General features: G+C 44.1%; 1 protein-coding gene across 7 annotated transcripts in view; it reads left to right on the plus strand.

Moving 5' to 3' along the window:
- The window catches only part of PRKG1 (protein kinase cGMP-dependent 1), a 1,198,973-nt gene that overhangs the window by 966,813 nt on the left and 214,942 nt on the right, over positions 1 to 17,218 (plus strand). For all 7 annotated transcript variants that reach the window (XM_072803730.1, XM_072803729.1, XM_072803732.1 and 4 more), the window contains one exon: positions 13,217 to 13,294. In XM_072803730.1, the coding sequence (XP_072659831.1) occupies positions 13,217 to 13,294 (78 nt within the window). The remainder of the gene's footprint in view (positions 1 to 13,216; positions 13,295 to 17,218) is intronic.

The raw sequence follows: 17,218 nt of genomic DNA on the forward strand, positions 1-17,218 counted from the left end.
GAGCACACTAATTAATTTCACATTCCAGAAGCAGCTTTCCTCCCTTTGTCTCCCAGTTAGAGAGCATACTGTGGAGCAGAAAAGGGGGCAGGAGCATACATGATTCCAAGACCCCTCTCAAACCCGTCTAGACAGAAAACAAATATCCTCGAGGTGAGAACTACGTCCTCCAGTATATAAAGGACCCTTTTCCTCCCTGGAGTAGTCTAAATCCTCTTGGCTTTCTTTCCTTTCTGTCCTCGGTGGCTCAAGACCCCCTTTAAACAGAAGAGCATCTTCTCAAAATGTTTGTTTTAAAAGCCCTTTGAGGAAGTAAAACGTCAAGTGAGTTCTACGTACCCCTGACTCGCTCCACTTACTTTTGTTATGGGGTTCATGAGAAACCTTATTTTTCCTTTTTTGAGTACCGTGTTTATTCTACTTGAAACTTCAAAACATGTTTATACTTCAGATGGTGACTCTGAGATACTAAATTGGGTACTTTCCTGGGACACATTTCATAATCTGTCAGAGCAAACGGTTTCCAAGTTCTGCCGCAGTTAATTGCCTTTACAGATCAAATTGTTAAATTTGAGTTATAGTTTAATTATGTGGGATGGGAATGCCTGCGTGTCTACTCTATAAACGGTTTTATTCTGTCATGAAATGGGTAGCTCAGAGAGGAACTGTGCCCTTTGGAGATTTTTGGCATGTTTTGTGCGCCCATCCTGGTATCGCTCACTCTTAGTCATTTCGTTGGATGGATGCGTTCCCATCGCAGATCTGTCACGGTAGAAACAGAGATTGAAAATCCATTTGGGAAATGATGTCCTTGAAGAGCTCAGCTGAACATCAGATAAAAGCCAGGCGTTTTTGGAATTCCAGCTCAGATTTTCCCTCCTGCGTCTGGGATTTGGGGTGAAGATGCGGGGAGTACAGGTGGTCACTGCTGTGTCAACAGCTGTCTTCGAATCATGAGGTCTGGAAGTGTGCAAGAGGCTCAGCGGATGGTGATGTGATCTGACCAGCAAAGACGCAAATGCTTCAAGAATGTTTGAAATTCAGAGAAGGAAAGCAGCACTCCCTGCCAGCTCAGCCAAACCGATGCAGTTTTATTGCACGATGGGAGATGCCGAGTGTTAGTTTGGAAAGTTGGACGCTTGGATATGCAAAACTATACTAACTAAATGGTTGCATTTTTGTCAGATTGTGGCTGCAGGAGGGAGCGGGTTTTGTTCAGTGCGAACCATAGATCCTTTCAAAGACGATCCCATACTTTCAATTTACACTTTTTCAGAAGTGAAACAGTTAAAACACAAATTCGACACTAATGTCTGTACTAAAGGTGACTTCGTATGGCAGTCAGGATGCCTCCCTATTCTGAAGATGTTGTGACTTGCATAAAGAAAGGAAACGGGGGATCCCTGGGTGGCGCAGCGGTTTGGCGCCTGCCTTTGGCTCAGGGCGCGATCCTGGAGTCCCGGGATCGAATCCCACGTCGGGCTCCCAGTGCATGGAGCCTGCTTCTCCCTCTGCCTGTGTCTCTGCCCCTCTCTCTCTCTCTCTCTCTCTCTGTGTGTGTGACTATCGTAAGTAAATAAAAATTTAAAAAAAGAAAGGAAACGGAGGTGTCTGGGTAGTAAGGAACGGATTTTACATGGGGGCCTGGTGCACACCTAAGTTTTTGTATACACGCACATATAAAACTTTAATAAATCATACCATCTTCACCTTCTGTGATGTATTTGACATCTTCCATTCTATTCCATTTAACAAGACTTGCTGCTTGTAATCCACTAAGCAGATTTCATGACACCTTTAATGGATTGCATTGAGCACGGGGCACACAGCAGATGGAGGAATGGCTTGCCTTGGTCCCTTGGACTCTACGAGGACCCAAAGCTGCCAGTAATTCCTGTTCCTCATGGCGATCATCTTGTTCTTTTAAAAAGCTACATCTGGGCTGTCTGCACTGCCGGGGATCTTAATTCTGATTTTCAGACAGCCTATTGGGTTGATACATCTAGGCACGAGTCATGAATTATTTTTCTAAGATAAGCTTAGACTGTCCCAGGGATTTTACACCTGTCCTTTACATCAGTGTGGAAGCTAATAAGAATCTGCCCCAGTACCTGGCTTGGGCAAGGCTGATTTCCAAGTCGAGATGTCCTCAGGATCTGACCACACAGCGGGTCAGGACTACACACAGGCCTGCGTGGTACTCTGTTCCCACAATGTGTCTCTGACCCAGTGCCGTAAGGCTGACTTATACATCAATCCTTGGGTTTCAAGCACAGTGGATGCCTCAGTCGAGACAGAGTCCTTATAGCACCATCAAGGCAGATGGAAATCTAGTGATTCAGATGGTAAGGACAGAGCCTAAGTCCCTAGCAGCTGGACTATATCTCACGACCTTAAGGCAAAATTCAAAGTGGAGGAGTTTGATAAATAGTGTCTCAGGAAAGTGAGGAATGTTTCATCAAGGGCATCAAGGAATGTGCCAAGGGATAGCTGTATAGACAAAGATCCCCAGCGATGAAAGTGACTCAGACTCATAATCATGGCCCCTGCCTGGTATTTGTGTCTTAAAATGTCTCGGTGAACTAGGCTGGTGTGATGCCTTGAGGGGCATTGATAGGCAGGCTGTCTATCCAGAAGTCTGAGCTGTAGGTACTGATGAGAAAGCCACATTTTTCTACCTAAACTTGGGTTTCTACCAAGGTGTCTGGTTCTCTGGGGGTCCTGTGAGTCAGCCCCTCCCCCTCGGCAGCGTGACAGTCCTTGGGGTCAGGGTGAGGACCTGTTTAACCACATGCTGTGTTGTGTCTTGACTGAGCAACTGTATCTTGAGTATCTCTGTAGCTTCAGTGCCAAGTGCCAGGTCTCATTCGTAGAAGGCAGAGGTAGAGGACATTGGCTGAAACTGGGTGAATGGCCAAACCCCTAACGAGGTCCACATGTCTCTCATGTGGATCTGAAGTTTAGGCTTTGGTGAAGGAGGATTTTGCAGGTTAGCTTGAGCAGCCTTGGAGCCAATCTGTTGCCCAGCCCAAGAAGTGTTAAAAAGGACAGATTATAAATTAGAGATGCCCTGCATGGAGGCAAGTCATGGCATTAAAGTAGGAAAAAAAAAATCTGTAGTAGAGAAATGTATGTCCCAGATGTCCAGTCAGTTGGGACAGGATGGCGGTGGTGTTAAAGGAAGCTGTTGGAAAAAGTGTTCCAAGACACCTGGGTGACTCAGCGGTTGAGTGTCTGCCTTCGGCTCAGGTTGTGACCCCGGGGTCCTGGGATTGAGACCAGCATCAGGTTCCCCACAGGAACCCTGCTTCTCCCTCTGCCTGTGTCTCTGTGTCTCTCTCTGTGTCTCTCATGAATAAATAAATAAAATCTTTGAATGAATGAATGAATGAATGAATGAATGAATGAATGAAAAGAAAAAATGTTCCAGGCTTTGATTTTTTCGTTTGGAGTTTGGTTGATTTGTGAATGGTGGTGTGAGGAAAAGATAATTTTTCTTCAGAGGTTAGAAAGGAGAGTAAGTAAAACTTGCAGCCCTCACGAGGTCAAATATCGTCTAGGGAAGCACTTCATAAAAGAACATGCCCTCTTGATAATCATCGAGCTCTGAGAGCAAAATGCCAATTGATGAAGACGTACTTGGAGGAGAAATCCTGTCCGCTGTTCGTAGGGCACTAGTTCTGTGATGAAATCCATATGGGGACGATGGACTGGGGAAGAGAGGGAGAAAATCCTGGTTTACAGATGCCGTCATTTCCTCCACGAGAGTCCCCCGAAGACTTGAGACTGCACCCCACCGGCAGTCGAGGATAGCCTGTGGGAAGCTGCGCATCCCTGTGATGACCAGCTGTGGGCCATCTCAGCCCGGACATCTCTGATGGGCAGAGTTTTACCAAATAGGGAAGTCTTGGACCAGGAAAGACCTTGGTGCTTGACTACCTCACCGGCATGGTTTTCTTTGACTGATTGGGCTGTTTGGTGATCTTGCTCTCCAGTAAGAGCTCTGGTCTTTGAAATAAGTCCGACGTATCAGGAAGAGGGAAGAAGTTCCTTTGAGGATGTCCCTGATTTAGGATCCAGAAAGGCAGATGCCAGGATTTTTGAGTCCGTTTTTCTTCTACCCAATGTCCTACTGTTCCTCTAAGATCAAAAAGAAAAAAACAAAACAAAAACTGAAAAAAAATGAGGCAGGAATCATGACTCAAGACTCCTACTGCTCTTAACTCACTAATTTTCCAAGAGTCCTTCCCTATTCGAAGCATTTGTCAGATGTGCAGACGCGTGAATGTGGTCCATGCTTTAGCCGTCGTGCTAATCAGAACCAAGTACCATACTGGTCCCTGTACCTTCATCGTGAGGACGGCGCCAATTAAAAGCTGTTCCGTGCTCTGATGAGCAGTGAAGGGCAACTCCGATCCGAAGCTCAAGTATAAGGGGAGATAATTGATGTATTTTCTGGCTGAAATAAATAAGGCGAGAATTTACTTCGAACCGTACCTCGTGTGTTAGTCCATGTTAACAGAGATCCAAATCATGCGTCGCAGGGGGGCCTGAACAGGAAACCAGCAGCTAAACTACAGCATATTTGGGATGAGTAATGGGGTCTGATCTGAAAAGCAGAGAGGGGTCATGTGGATGGGTCTCCTGCCAAGAGTCAGCAAGCAGGTGGAGGATTTCAAGACGTCTCAGTGGACATCGACATACCAGTGCTGGGTTCTGAGATTCTAGAGACGCACGTGTTAACAGTCGAAGCTACAGCCCCTTCTCTCCAGCAGCAAAGAGAAGACTGGCTTTTCCTCACTCACAAGGGACTGCCTCGGGGGCGCTAGATTGCTGACGTTTAGACATGCTAGGGGGGCTCTTCCTCTATCCATCCCTCTACTCCAGGATTTAGGACTTGGCTTTTCCACTCAAAAGGAAGACGTCTGGACCAAATCTGTCCTTTAGGTGCAGAAGTGGATGCCTCCTTTGTGCTAGGCATTGTTCTAAGTGAAACGGTAGTTATAACATAAAAATCTCTGAGAGATGCTGGGTGGCTCAGTGGTTGAGCATCTGCCTTCAGCTCAGGGCATGATCCCGTGGTCCTGCGATCGAGTCCTGCATCAGGTCCCTCTAGGGAGCCTGCTTCTCCCTCTGCCTGTGTCTCTGCCTCTGTCTCTCTGTGTCTCTCAGGAATAAATAAATAAAATCTTTAAAATATCTTTAAAATATATGTATTTTTTATTTTTTAAAATATATATTATACATATATATTATGTATGAATTATACATGATTTATGTATTATAATATATATTATATATATGATATATATTATATAATCTCCTAAATCTTCTGAATGGTATATTTAAAATATCTTTATATATATTTTTTATGTTTTAAAAAATATGTATTATGCATATATATTATTACATATTATACATGATTTATGTATTATATGTAATATGTTATATTAATAATATATATTAACATAATATACAATATATTATATATAATTATATAATAATATATTATTATATATATTATATAATCTCCTAAATCTCCTGAATGGTACATAACAGGGAAGAGACCAGAGAGCAAAGAAAATAGATAATTTCTGATCCTGGAGGTGTGAAGGGCTTTTCTCCCAAGGGCTCAGCTGTGCCGCAGCTGGTAGCTGTGATGGTCCTCGGGCAGTCAGTCAAGTGTCTGGTGGCATTTTGGCAGCAGCCGAGGAGAAGCACACAGGACAGACAGGGATACAGGGCAGAGAGTGAGTGGAGCTGAAGGCACCGCATCAGAGTGGTGTGGACCCAACGATGAGAACAAGGCCATGACAAGGACGTTGAGGAGAATGTTCGAGACAGTCCCTCTTGAATGCAGAGCCCTGAGGATGGGTCCTGTCTGGTGAGTCCAAGGCACAAAGGAAAAAAGAAGCCAACCTTTTGGACACAGAACAAGTGTGGGCAAGGTCGGGGAGGCCTGAGGGTGGGGCGGCGGTTGGGAGCCAGATGTAGAGAACTTTATAGACCGTAGTGCGTCGTTTATGATTTCAGCTGCAGCAAGAAGCCCCTAGAAGTCTTGAAGCAGCAGAATGATTTCAAGGTGGTACACGACTTGCAAGGTCACGTTGGTTGCAGAGAGAACAGATGCAGTGGGGCAAGGGCTGAAGCAGGGAGGCCAGCTGGGGGAGTTAGAGAAATCCAAGAGGTGGCTCAGGCTTGGGCCAGGGTGTCAACAGCCCACACCGGGAGAGCCAGCTGGCTTGGCACGCGTGTCGGAGTTCGAGGCCTTTCTCACGGTGCACGCAGCGGTGCTTGGAAGCCGGAGGTCAAGGAGGGCCACTGCCTTCCTGTAAGGACAGTTCTCAAGTCCTGGTTCTGTCTCCAGCTCTGCCTTAGATGCTGAGGATGGTACAGTGGACAGAACCAGATGCGACGCTTGCTTTAAATCAGATTTAAAATCTGGGGGAAAACATCACTAACAACAGTCCTACAGGGCGCTGGGAGGAGGCTCAGTCGGCGAAGCATCTGCCTTCAGCTCAGGTCATGGTGTCGGGGTCCTGGGATCCGGATCAAGCCCATATCAGGCTCCTTGACCAACAAGGAGTCTGCTGCTCCCTCTCCCTCTGCTCCTCCCTTGCTTGCTCTCGCTCTCTCTCAAATGAATACCTGAAAACTCTTTAAAAAAAAACCCCAAACAACAACAACCAAAAGCCCTACAAATACTCTCAAGCTCAGCAAAGAGCAATGAAATAAGCTATGTGACTTTGTCAAATCAGAGAATGGAGAGAGCTGGCTTAGGCCAGGGGGTGTTTGGGGTGAGGCAGTGCCAGCCCCGGGAAGGCTGCGATGGGAAAGACAAGGAGGCTGTGGGGAGGCGAGAAGCAGTGGGGTACATCAGCGGGGTTTGGGCCTGGCGGGGGAAGGGAGCGTGGCACAACCGAGAAAGGGACCCACGGGGTGGGTCCTGCGGTGCGGCTGGAGGACAGAGTGAGCACGAGTGAGCAGAGGTGGGCAAGGGTGACACGGAGCAGACGGTCTATGGCCTCGCAGGCGGTGTGAAGCAGTTTGGCTTTCCTCTTAACGACTGTGGAAACTTTTAAAGGAATCTGCCTAATTGCTAAGGTTTCCACTCCTCCTAAATGCTGTATTTTTCTGATTTAATGTGAAAGAAGAAAATGGCAGAGCTGCAAAGTGACCTGCAAAAAACCATGAAACTGCTGGCATTTGATGAACAGAATTAGAGGGACTCTCGGAGGGTCAGCCTGCGTGATCGTCTTCCGCTCAGGTGCAGTTAGTTGAACGTTTCAGGATGGCACAGTCACGAGTCTTGGGGCTACAGCACCGTGGGCATTAGCTTTTGCCAACCGGCACCACCTCTGGCCACCATCCCCTAGGCTCTTCTCTGCCTGAGTTCTATGGGCTTATGCGGCCTGGAAATACGTGTGCTCAATGCCTGTGCGGGTCAACTAAAATAACAAGTAGAGGGTCCTTAGATAATTTCCACGAACTAAATAGACAGTGGATGTTCCTGTCAGGGTGTCCTGGACTCTCCCCCCCTTCTCCTATGAGACCTTGAAGGGGGGGGCCAGGCTGCCAGCAGGCTCCCAGCAGCCACAGGTGGAGTCCGGGTGCTGGGATGCAGCCCCCTGCATTGCCAGGTAGCAGCCAGCGCGGGGTGTAGCCACGTAAGAGAAGAACCACTTGATTGTGCTCGTTATGTTCTGTGGGTTAAGAATTCCGACCCGATAGGCATGACCGCTCTCTGCTCCATGACATTTGGGGACTCTGAATGGGGATAGTCAGATGCTGAGACCCGACCCTGCTGGGAGTCTCCCCCACTCCTGTGTCTCTGTGCTGACTGCAGTGACTGAGGGGACTCAGGCTGGGTGGGGGCGGCACCACCAACCAGATCTCCTGCTCGTCACCCCGAGGTGTGGCTCAGGCTCCTCCCAGCATGGTGCTGGGTTCCAGGATGGAGACTCCTGAGGACCAGTGGAGGCTGGAAGGCCTTTTCTGAGATAACCTCTCAAGTCACATAGCATCGCTTCCACACAGGCTGTTGGTACAGAGGAGCCGCTAAGGCCAGTGTGGTTTCAAGGGGAGGACAGTCGGACTCTGGCTCTTACTGGCAGGATGGCCAAGTCTCCATGCAGGAGAGCTCAAGGAATGGAAACTATCTGGTGGCTGTCTTTGGGAAATAGAACCTGTCAGAGAATTACAGCATCTCAAGGCCGGAAGGTGCCCTAAATTCACCCTCGGGCATCCTTGGACACCACCTCCATCTCTTCTCTGATGGCTTGGCCCCTGCTCACCCTACCTAGGCTGATGTATACTCCAGACATGGTGCCCCCTGCCCACTGGGTGGCCCATTCCACCTTGGAGCTACTTGGACCCACGCATACTGCCTCCTTGTCTTGAGGTGCCAGGTGACACCAGGGACCTCCTCCTACATACTCTGGACGATCGCCCAGGGTTGCTGCCTCCCTCTGCTTTACCACAGCTCAGTGGGGATGTGAAGACTGCTAGCATGACTTCCCTCTGACAGTCTGGCCCCCCACCCCCATCTGAGTCTTGACCCTTCAGAGGTTGCTCAGGTCAATCCATGAAGTAGATACCCTCTCGGGTGCCTCTGTGGTTCCTACCCATTGTTCCACTGCTAGAGGTTTGGTTTCATTTGAGTGGTTTTCTTGTTGGGCACCATTGGGGATGACCTCAAGCCATGAAAATCACTTGGAGTAAATTGAATTACTCCAATTCACCTCGTCAGACATTCGTTTAAGAATGGACACGTGACTCAGAGGGGACCCGTGGGGACAATTGCCAGGGCTTCTGGTGCTCCTGCCCCAGAAACAGTTGTAAGGGGAAAGGCTGCCCTTCTCTGCCTCTGACCCAGTGGTGATGCCTGGAACCGGGGACCCACCTAGTGAGGGCAAACCAGCGGAAGAAGGGAGAGAGCCCTTGCCATGTGGGGCATTTACCACATAAGCCATTTACTTGATGAGTATTTAGAGAACACCCAGGTGCTCTGCTAGGTGCAAGGGAGACAACAGGGAGTGTAAAAATTCCTTCCTGGAGCTGACCCTTTAGTGGAGGAGAGTTGAAAGGTGAGTGAATGATTGGTTAAACAGGAGGCTGATGCATTCCACTTGTCCCTGGGCCTGCTTTTCACTTTTCCTGGGTCCTCCTCTCTCCCTAGAGGCTGATCTAAATGGGAGGCCCCCTGTCCCATCTCAGCTGACCTCAGCTAATGAGGAGCCTTGGTGGGATACGAGAAGGGAGAGAGGATAGAGGTCAGACTCCCTGTGAACTAGACTGGGGTTGCCAATGGGTCCTTCCTTATCAGAAGCCATGGCTCCAGCTCTTGGCAGGGACTGGTAATCCTGCTCTCTCGTTCCTTTACCTTCTGAGATCACTTCTGAGCCATCTGGGGTAGAAGGACATCTCAGGCAGAGGGCAGAACTTATACAGAGGCCCCGAAAGTTCAAGGAACTTTGTTCAGGGAACATCAAGAAAAGTGGTATGAAGAGAAGAGACATAGCACAGGGAAGAAGGTGGATGGCAAGGTCAAGGTCCATGAAAAGAGCAGAAGCTCTTAGTACCTTGTACCCTCTGTGGGGCTTTAGTGCGCATGGGCACAGAGGGTCTCCTGAAAGGGTAGGAGCACGGGAGGGACAGGTGCTGTGTGTTAATAGAATTGCCTGGCTGCTAGATGGGAAGGGGGACCGAAGGGGTCAGGTAGGAGCAGATAGCCCAGTCAGCAGGTGGCTTCATGGACTGAGCAGGAGAACATGGCAGCCATAGCAGCAGATGGGGGAGTCCTTGAGTTTTGGGTATATTCTGAGGGTGCAGCCAGTGGGTGTATGATACCCACTGTGGGCCTGGGAGACAGAAAAGTTCAATATGACTCCAAGATGGTTGGCCAAGTATCAGGAAACATGCAGTTGGCATCACTGAAGCAGGGAAGGCACAGGAGAAGGAGGTCCGGAGTCCAGCTTCATGTATGTGAAGTTTGAAGCCCGTGGGAGACTGTTTCCGTAGCCCTGATGCACCGCATCCCCTGGGGTTCACACCTTTGTGTAGTCCTCTCCTCTTGCATCTGGACTGGCCCTGGGACCTGCTTGAACTTAGTGGATGCAGTATAAGTCTGGACCTTAGGGAAAGCCTGGCACCTTCTGCTTTTGCACCCTTGGAATCCACCTAACATATAAGAGGATGGCTCAGCCCAGACCACCGTGCTGTGGAGGAGACTGGGCAGCCCTGTAGAGGGGCCCATGTGGAGGAGAACAGAAGCTGACAGTTGCAGGTGTGCCCCCCAGGTAGTGACCAACACCAAATAGTCACCGCAGGAGTGAGGCAACTGACCTTTCACTGATCCAGCCTGGCACCCAGAGAAGTCAAAGAATCATCTAGAACGCAGTATCAAGAGAAATAATAAATTGCTATTTCAGGTCCAGAAAACTACAAAAGATTTAGTGCAAACCTTCTCAACGAGTGGTTTTGCCCCCAACAATTACCCAACAAAACAAAGGGTAATTAACAAGGTCTGGTCATATTTTTGGTTGACATTAGTGGAATTGGAAGTGCTACTGGCATTTAGTGGATAGAGGCCACAGGGGCTGCTCAACATCCTACAGCTGACCTGGTGTCCAGGACAACTCCCAGCAACAGAGAATTATCTGCCTCAAAATGTCAATGATGGTGTGCCTGCGAAAATCTTACCTTCATACATTTTAATATAGAACAAATAATTTCAGCTTTCTGAAAAGAAATGGCAATCATATGGGGAGGAATATACTTTTAAGGAGGAGATAAGAATGAGCTCAGAGGAGCTTAGGATTCTTTTAAGTTTGGTGCTTTTTTATTTGCATTTTTCTACTTTTTCCAAAATAATAGTATTGCTGCTACCATTATGTGGGCATAATCTGCTAATTCTTTTCGGAGAGGCTTTCTCCTGCTCAACATCCAGTTAACTTGCTCCTCATACTTCCGTTGGAGCTTAAGAATCTCCTCCATGAGGAAGCCCTGGGGAAAGAGTGAGACAATAGACAGTACATAAGCCCTACCAACATAAAATATAGCATTTGCACACTGGATTGTTTGGGGGGATTTTGAGAGGTTTTGGATTAGGAAACAAGTGAGAAATAGGACAGAGACTAAAGGAAATAGAACTAATATGCTGTTGTTACTAATGATACAAATCTAGGCTAGGTGATGTGGCTTAGGTGTCAGAGCCAAATAGGCTTCCTATACTGGGCCCTGTATTTGGGTGGATGTACTTGTCCTGTGACAGAAGCCCAGCAGAGACATTCTGCTTGTCCTGGGGAAGCCGCAGAGAATGTCCACCTCTGTGGGGAGCTCACCTCCACTTGGCAGACTAGGGGCTGAGGCAAGCACACCTAGCTGATGACTTCCAAGTGAACCAGTCAAGTAAGCCATACCACCTGCCCTGGTGCAGCACGGGGAAGGGGAGGGAAGAGTCCTGAATTCTAATAGAGCTCCATTCGTAGAGAGTGGGAGAGATGCCTCGGCCTGCCCCCCTCCCCTATGACTACAGATTGTAACTCCTCCTCCGTCTGCTTTAGCTACTACCGGTGCTAATACAGTAGCTATTAGCCATGTGTGAGTATTTGAGTTAATTCAAATTATTATTATCATTTTTTTCTTTCAATAAGTTAATTCAAATTAAATGCACTTAAACGTTCAGTTTTTTAGTCACTGGCCACATTTTACTGGTCAGTAGCCACACGTGGCTAGAGGCTGCTGTATTGGACAGCACATCTGTCCAATACAGCATATTGGACAGTTGAATATGCATATTGGACAGTTGAATGTTGCCGCCCCTGGAGAAAGATCCAGTGGATGGTGCTACTCTGAGATTTTTGTATCTCATCTTCGTATCATCAATGCCTATAACCAGGCCTGACTCAGAAGGCACAGGGAAATGTTTGTGGAATTGATACCTGAAAGAAGACTCTTGTGAGTTTTTGTTTTTCACATCTGCATATCGCAAAGATCCTTCCTCTCCCAAGCAGCAAGATGTGATAAGGGGCCATGGATAGCTTGTTAAATGAAATAAATCAGTTGAAGAATATGCATTCTGTAATCTTATTTTTTAAAACTTGTTCCGAGTTAAAAAAAAAAAAAAAGTAAGATTAGGTAGTAGGTTAATTTTCTGGATATACAAAGAAAATTCTGATTGTTCTCAATGTCAAATACTAACAAAAGGCATTTTAAATAAGTGAATAGATGCCATTATTAAGGAACGTGGTATTGAAGTATAAGGATAAATCACAGCTGTTGGCCTGATGGCTACTGCATGCAGACCATGAAGTCTTGTTTCCTAAGGAGTGTGTAAAGGATTGTTTTCTTTCTCAAAAATGGCTCCCTTGCTAAGCTGCAGAGAAGAATGTGGCCAGATGGTGCAGTCTCATTTTTCTGTTCTATCTCTTGAGCTAGCCATATACTTTGTCCGACCTCGCCTCATAGAAATTACTTTTGTTCACTGCAGAAATAATCTTCACCCTGGGAACAGACCTACTGACTGTGTCCAAATCCAAGAACTGGCACACTGACTGCGATAATCCTCTTGTAGCCTTACCTTGTTTGCTCCTTGCTCCTTATTTGCTAATTGATGAGCTCGCAGATGCTAGACCAGAATTCAGTCCATAAAATGAAGACATTCCATCTGACCGGGCCAAATCTAAATTGCTGAAGCAGGACATTAGAGCGCAAAGCTGTGCCTTAAAAACTAACTAGGGCCAGCTAACTCACGCTAAAAATCAACCTGTTTTCAAAATGAAGATCTTTAGATACCAAATTTCTCAAAAAAAAAAAAAAAAAAGCCTATCATTACAAGAATACTAAAACCAAATGAGAATGACAAAATAATACAAAAAAGACCAGTTTAATTAACAGCAGCTCTGCAGTTTGGGTTCCAAGGGGAGAAAATATTTTTATAGAAGTATTAAAATGAATGAATTTAGAGATCTGAATATAATCACCCAGAAAAATGGCATTAACAAATAGTTTTAAACATGAGCATGATCAAAATAATTTCTTCATAATTATTTCATTCATTGACTATTACTCATTCTTGAATCATGATGAGTTCTGGGCTTGGGTAAAACTCCATCAGGATGAATGCATCCTTGCAGAGTTGATATTTGAAGAGATGGAACAGTTTGTTTTATTACTCCCTTCTTAATTTTTTTTTTCTGTTGCTTCTATTTTTCAGACCCACTATGAGAATGGGGAATATATCATCAGGCAAGGTGCAAGAGGCGACACCTTCTTTATCATCAGCAAAGGAACGGTAAGCCCTGGGAGCCCCAGAGGGTGATGCAGAGTGGGGTGGGGGCCCCAGGGTGCATTAGCCACCCCTGGAGACGCACGTGCACAAGGTCTTGAGGGAGAAACATTTGAGAATGGATCTCCCAAAAATGATGCCAGAGGAAGAAAAAGTGTAACCCTGAAGACCCAAAAGTAGCCTGTGTTCCATAATTTAATAACCATGATGCTAGATGCCACTGATACGACTGCATAAATGGGAAGATTTCCAATATTTAAATTATATAAATCAACAAGAGAAAGACTAAGATTGCTTTAAAAATTCTCAACAGAAAACACAAACAGACAAAAAACAAAAAAACTCAATTCCAACTAGTGATGAGTAACATTGCTATCTTGAAACACCAGGGCTTTGAAATCCAATGGCCCAAGTGTGAATCCCACTAGGAAACTTAGCAGGTTCAGCATTCTTGGGCAAGATACTCAGCACTCTGAGGACTGCAAGGGTATAAATACACTCATGCTCTATTGTATCTTCATAAAGAAATGTTGAATGGATACTAAGAAATTATAAGAAGTGGTAGTGGTAGGTTATACGGGAAGGGATAGATGGGGGTGGACAAAGGATAGGAATGAAAAAAATCATAATTTATTCCTTTATATTATTTTAACTCTTCATTTTAAATTACATTTAAATTATATTTAATTATATTTATTTATTTTAATTATATTTTAATTCTTAAATATTTTAATATGTATAATTATGATTATTTAATTATATATTTTATTTTAATATTGATAAGTTATATATATATATTTTAAGGATTTTATTTATTCATGAGAGACACAGAGAGAGAGGCAGAGAAACAGGCAGAGGGAGAAGCAGGCTTCCTGCAAGGAGCCGGATGTGGGACTCGATCCCAGATACCGGGATCATGCCCTGAGCCCGGAAGGCAGACGCTCAACCACTAAGCCACCCAGGCGTCCCTATTTTTTTATATTTTAATTATATTTAATTATATTTAAATTTTCAAATATATTTTAATTGTATTTAAAAACAAAGTAATAAAATAAGTGAACTGGAAAATGGGAACTTACATAGATGAATGCTCTGATAGTCTAAAAAAAATACCTTATATTTCTTTCAACAGTGAAGCCCTAATCATTTTTGCATTTAAGTGTCCTTGTCTTGTAGCCAATGATTGGAACTTTGATTCCAATCAAAGTTGGAACACTTACTTTGCTTCATCATAAGAGATCCTTAAGAGGAATTTGTATGTATGAAGCATGGTAGGTGACAGGAAAGAGAATGCTGGTGAAAAAGGATTTATATACAACTTGTCATTTTTATAATCGTTACTTTAAAATGTAAGTTTAGGGGCACCTGGCTAGCTCCATCTGTAGAGCATGTGACTCTTATTCTCAGAGTCATAAATGCAAGCTTCATGTTAGGCGTAGAGCTTACTTAGAAAGTAAATAAAAATGTTAAACAGTTTTTTTAAAAACGTAGGTAAGTCTGTTCTAATTTAGCAAATACAACTGACTCTGGGACTTATGGCTCATACTAAATAAGGAAAGAGAGACGTACAGAGCCACAGTGGTCAGGAGATGTGAAAGATTATAAATCTTGTTGGATCACATTTTCGGTAATCCTCTCTGGACTGATTCTGAATCGAGAATGTGTCAGTGTTTACACTGATGATCAGTCACACTGAAGTGAAGACAGCATCATTTGTGCTCGTATCATACCTGTTCTCTGGACTGATACTGGAAAGCCTGGGATAAAGAAAAATGTCAGGCACCAGCATCTTAAAGATATCAAGAAATGACATGTCTGACCACAGTTACACTTAAAACTGTATTTTGAATTTTCCAATGTTAGAGGCTAAGGATTCTTAACATTCTGTGGTTTATGTTTAAATCGTTGGAGCTTTACCATTTGCTGTTTTATTTTTTTTAACATTTACTAAAGAATCAGGGGAAATGGAAAATCCTCATGGATATAAATGATTCAATAGGTCACGGGGGACATTTTTTGTCCCGACAATCTGGATTTATTTTTTTCTTATGACACTGCTAATCCTTTGCTTTCATGGAATGATACCTTTATTCGTTGAAGATGAATTTCTGACACACTTCTGTGATTACCCTATTACTGCACATTTCAAGCACTACCTAAAAGAAGCTGCTGTTTATAACCATATTCAGTTGCAAATAGGGGCATTAGGGGTGCTGCTTTATGAGTTTTGTAATAGGTATAAATAGAACTAGTGAGGAAATGCACCACGGGAACCCATTCCTCTGGCACTGTTTCAGAGCACCATGGGGGTTCTGGGAGAGAAGTAGTAAAAATATGTCAGACTCTTGACACATCCAAAATGGAAATACCTATGGCTGGTTAAAAAAAAAAAAAAAAAAAAAATCCAAGACTAGTTTTTCATGTCATGTAACTTAGCAGCTATGATTTTTAATTATATTCATTATATGCTAATTAATGATATATTAGTATCTTCTATTCTGTTACACACGTATTGGAATCAGTATTTTAAATCCTAAGAAGCAAGAGATGAATATACTTAAGTCCCGGTGGGAGGAGAGAAAAGTGGAAGTGTCTTTAAGTAAGCAGGCAAATAAGTTGTGAAACTGAAATTTTCTGAATCTGTGTGCTTTGCTTTAGGAATGCAGATATAAATTTGTTTTCAACAAACAAAGGGTTGTGGAAGGAGAGGTGGGCAGGGGGATGGGGTGACGGGGTGACTGGGTGACGGGCACTGAGAAGGGCACTTATTGGGATGAGCACTGGATGTTATACTCTATGTTGGCAAATTGAATTTAAATAAAAAAAATAAATGGTTTTCGTATGCATTTAAGCAATGATAAAGGATAACCCTGGCAAAGATGATTTCCTTGCTTCCCCTGAACTGGCTTTTCCTTAGAGCACGTTGTAAGACACACAAGAGGCTAAAGTCACAAATGGATTTCCCAAGTTCAAGACACTTATTTAAGCGTAAAACTGTTTTTGTTCTCCTGCGAAGCACAGCCACACAAACAGAGAAACTCTGAAATACTTATTTTTCCCCCAATAAACCTACACAAACTGATTTTTCTAAAACTTGAGCAGAATGCTTTCAGTGATGTTTAAAGGACCCAGACTTGCCTCCTATGGAAACTGAGTTAGTTTCCAGTTGCTAGGAAACTTGACATTCCCTTCCCCTAATAATGAACATCAAGGAATTCACAACAGAGCAATGAAAAATGTCTTTGATAAAACTGTATTCATATGTCCCGGTAGCTGTGTTACATCAAAAAATGTACTCTCTGCATAAATAAATTAAAAAAAAATGTACTCTCTCCATAAATAAATTGAACCAAACAAAATTGAGGAGGATTGGCCGGCAAAATTTCAGAGTTCCAATAATAATTCAAATATATTTTGATTTTCTGATTCTGTTGAACATACCTGGTACGCTGTTAGAAAAAAAATGTAACTTAGAAGTTTTTGTCTATTATATACTATTTAAAACCACATAGTTTTGCTTAGAATTAGCAAGTATAAGTAAGCATGTTGGTGAAGAAATGGGCTTAATGCATTATTTGGTATGTGTCGGGCATGAGAGTTAGGGAAATTTTATTTGTATATGGTACATAAGATTGAAACATGAAAAGCCCTTCCTTTTAGCTCACGAACAAGATCAAGGAGCACATTATCACCATTTCTGTTCATTGTGGAACTAGACATCCCAACCATTGTCCTAAGTCAAGAAAAATATGAAAAAAAAAAAAAGGATAGAAGAATAATTATACATGTAAACCTGGAAGGAACACGTTTACATCTCTAGAAGAAGTAATAGGATATATAATATGTAAAATCCATAAATCCATATCAGATATATTCATATAACAGGGTAATATGCAAAGAGAGGAAATGAACTACAGATACGTATAGTAA

The sequence above is a fragment of the Canis lupus genome, chromosome 27 (genome assembly GCF_048164855.1).
Source record: "Canis lupus baileyi chromosome 27, mCanLup2.hap1, whole genome shotgun sequence".
Taxonomy (NCBI): domain Eukaryota; kingdom Metazoa; phylum Chordata; class Mammalia; order Carnivora; family Canidae; genus Canis; species Canis lupus.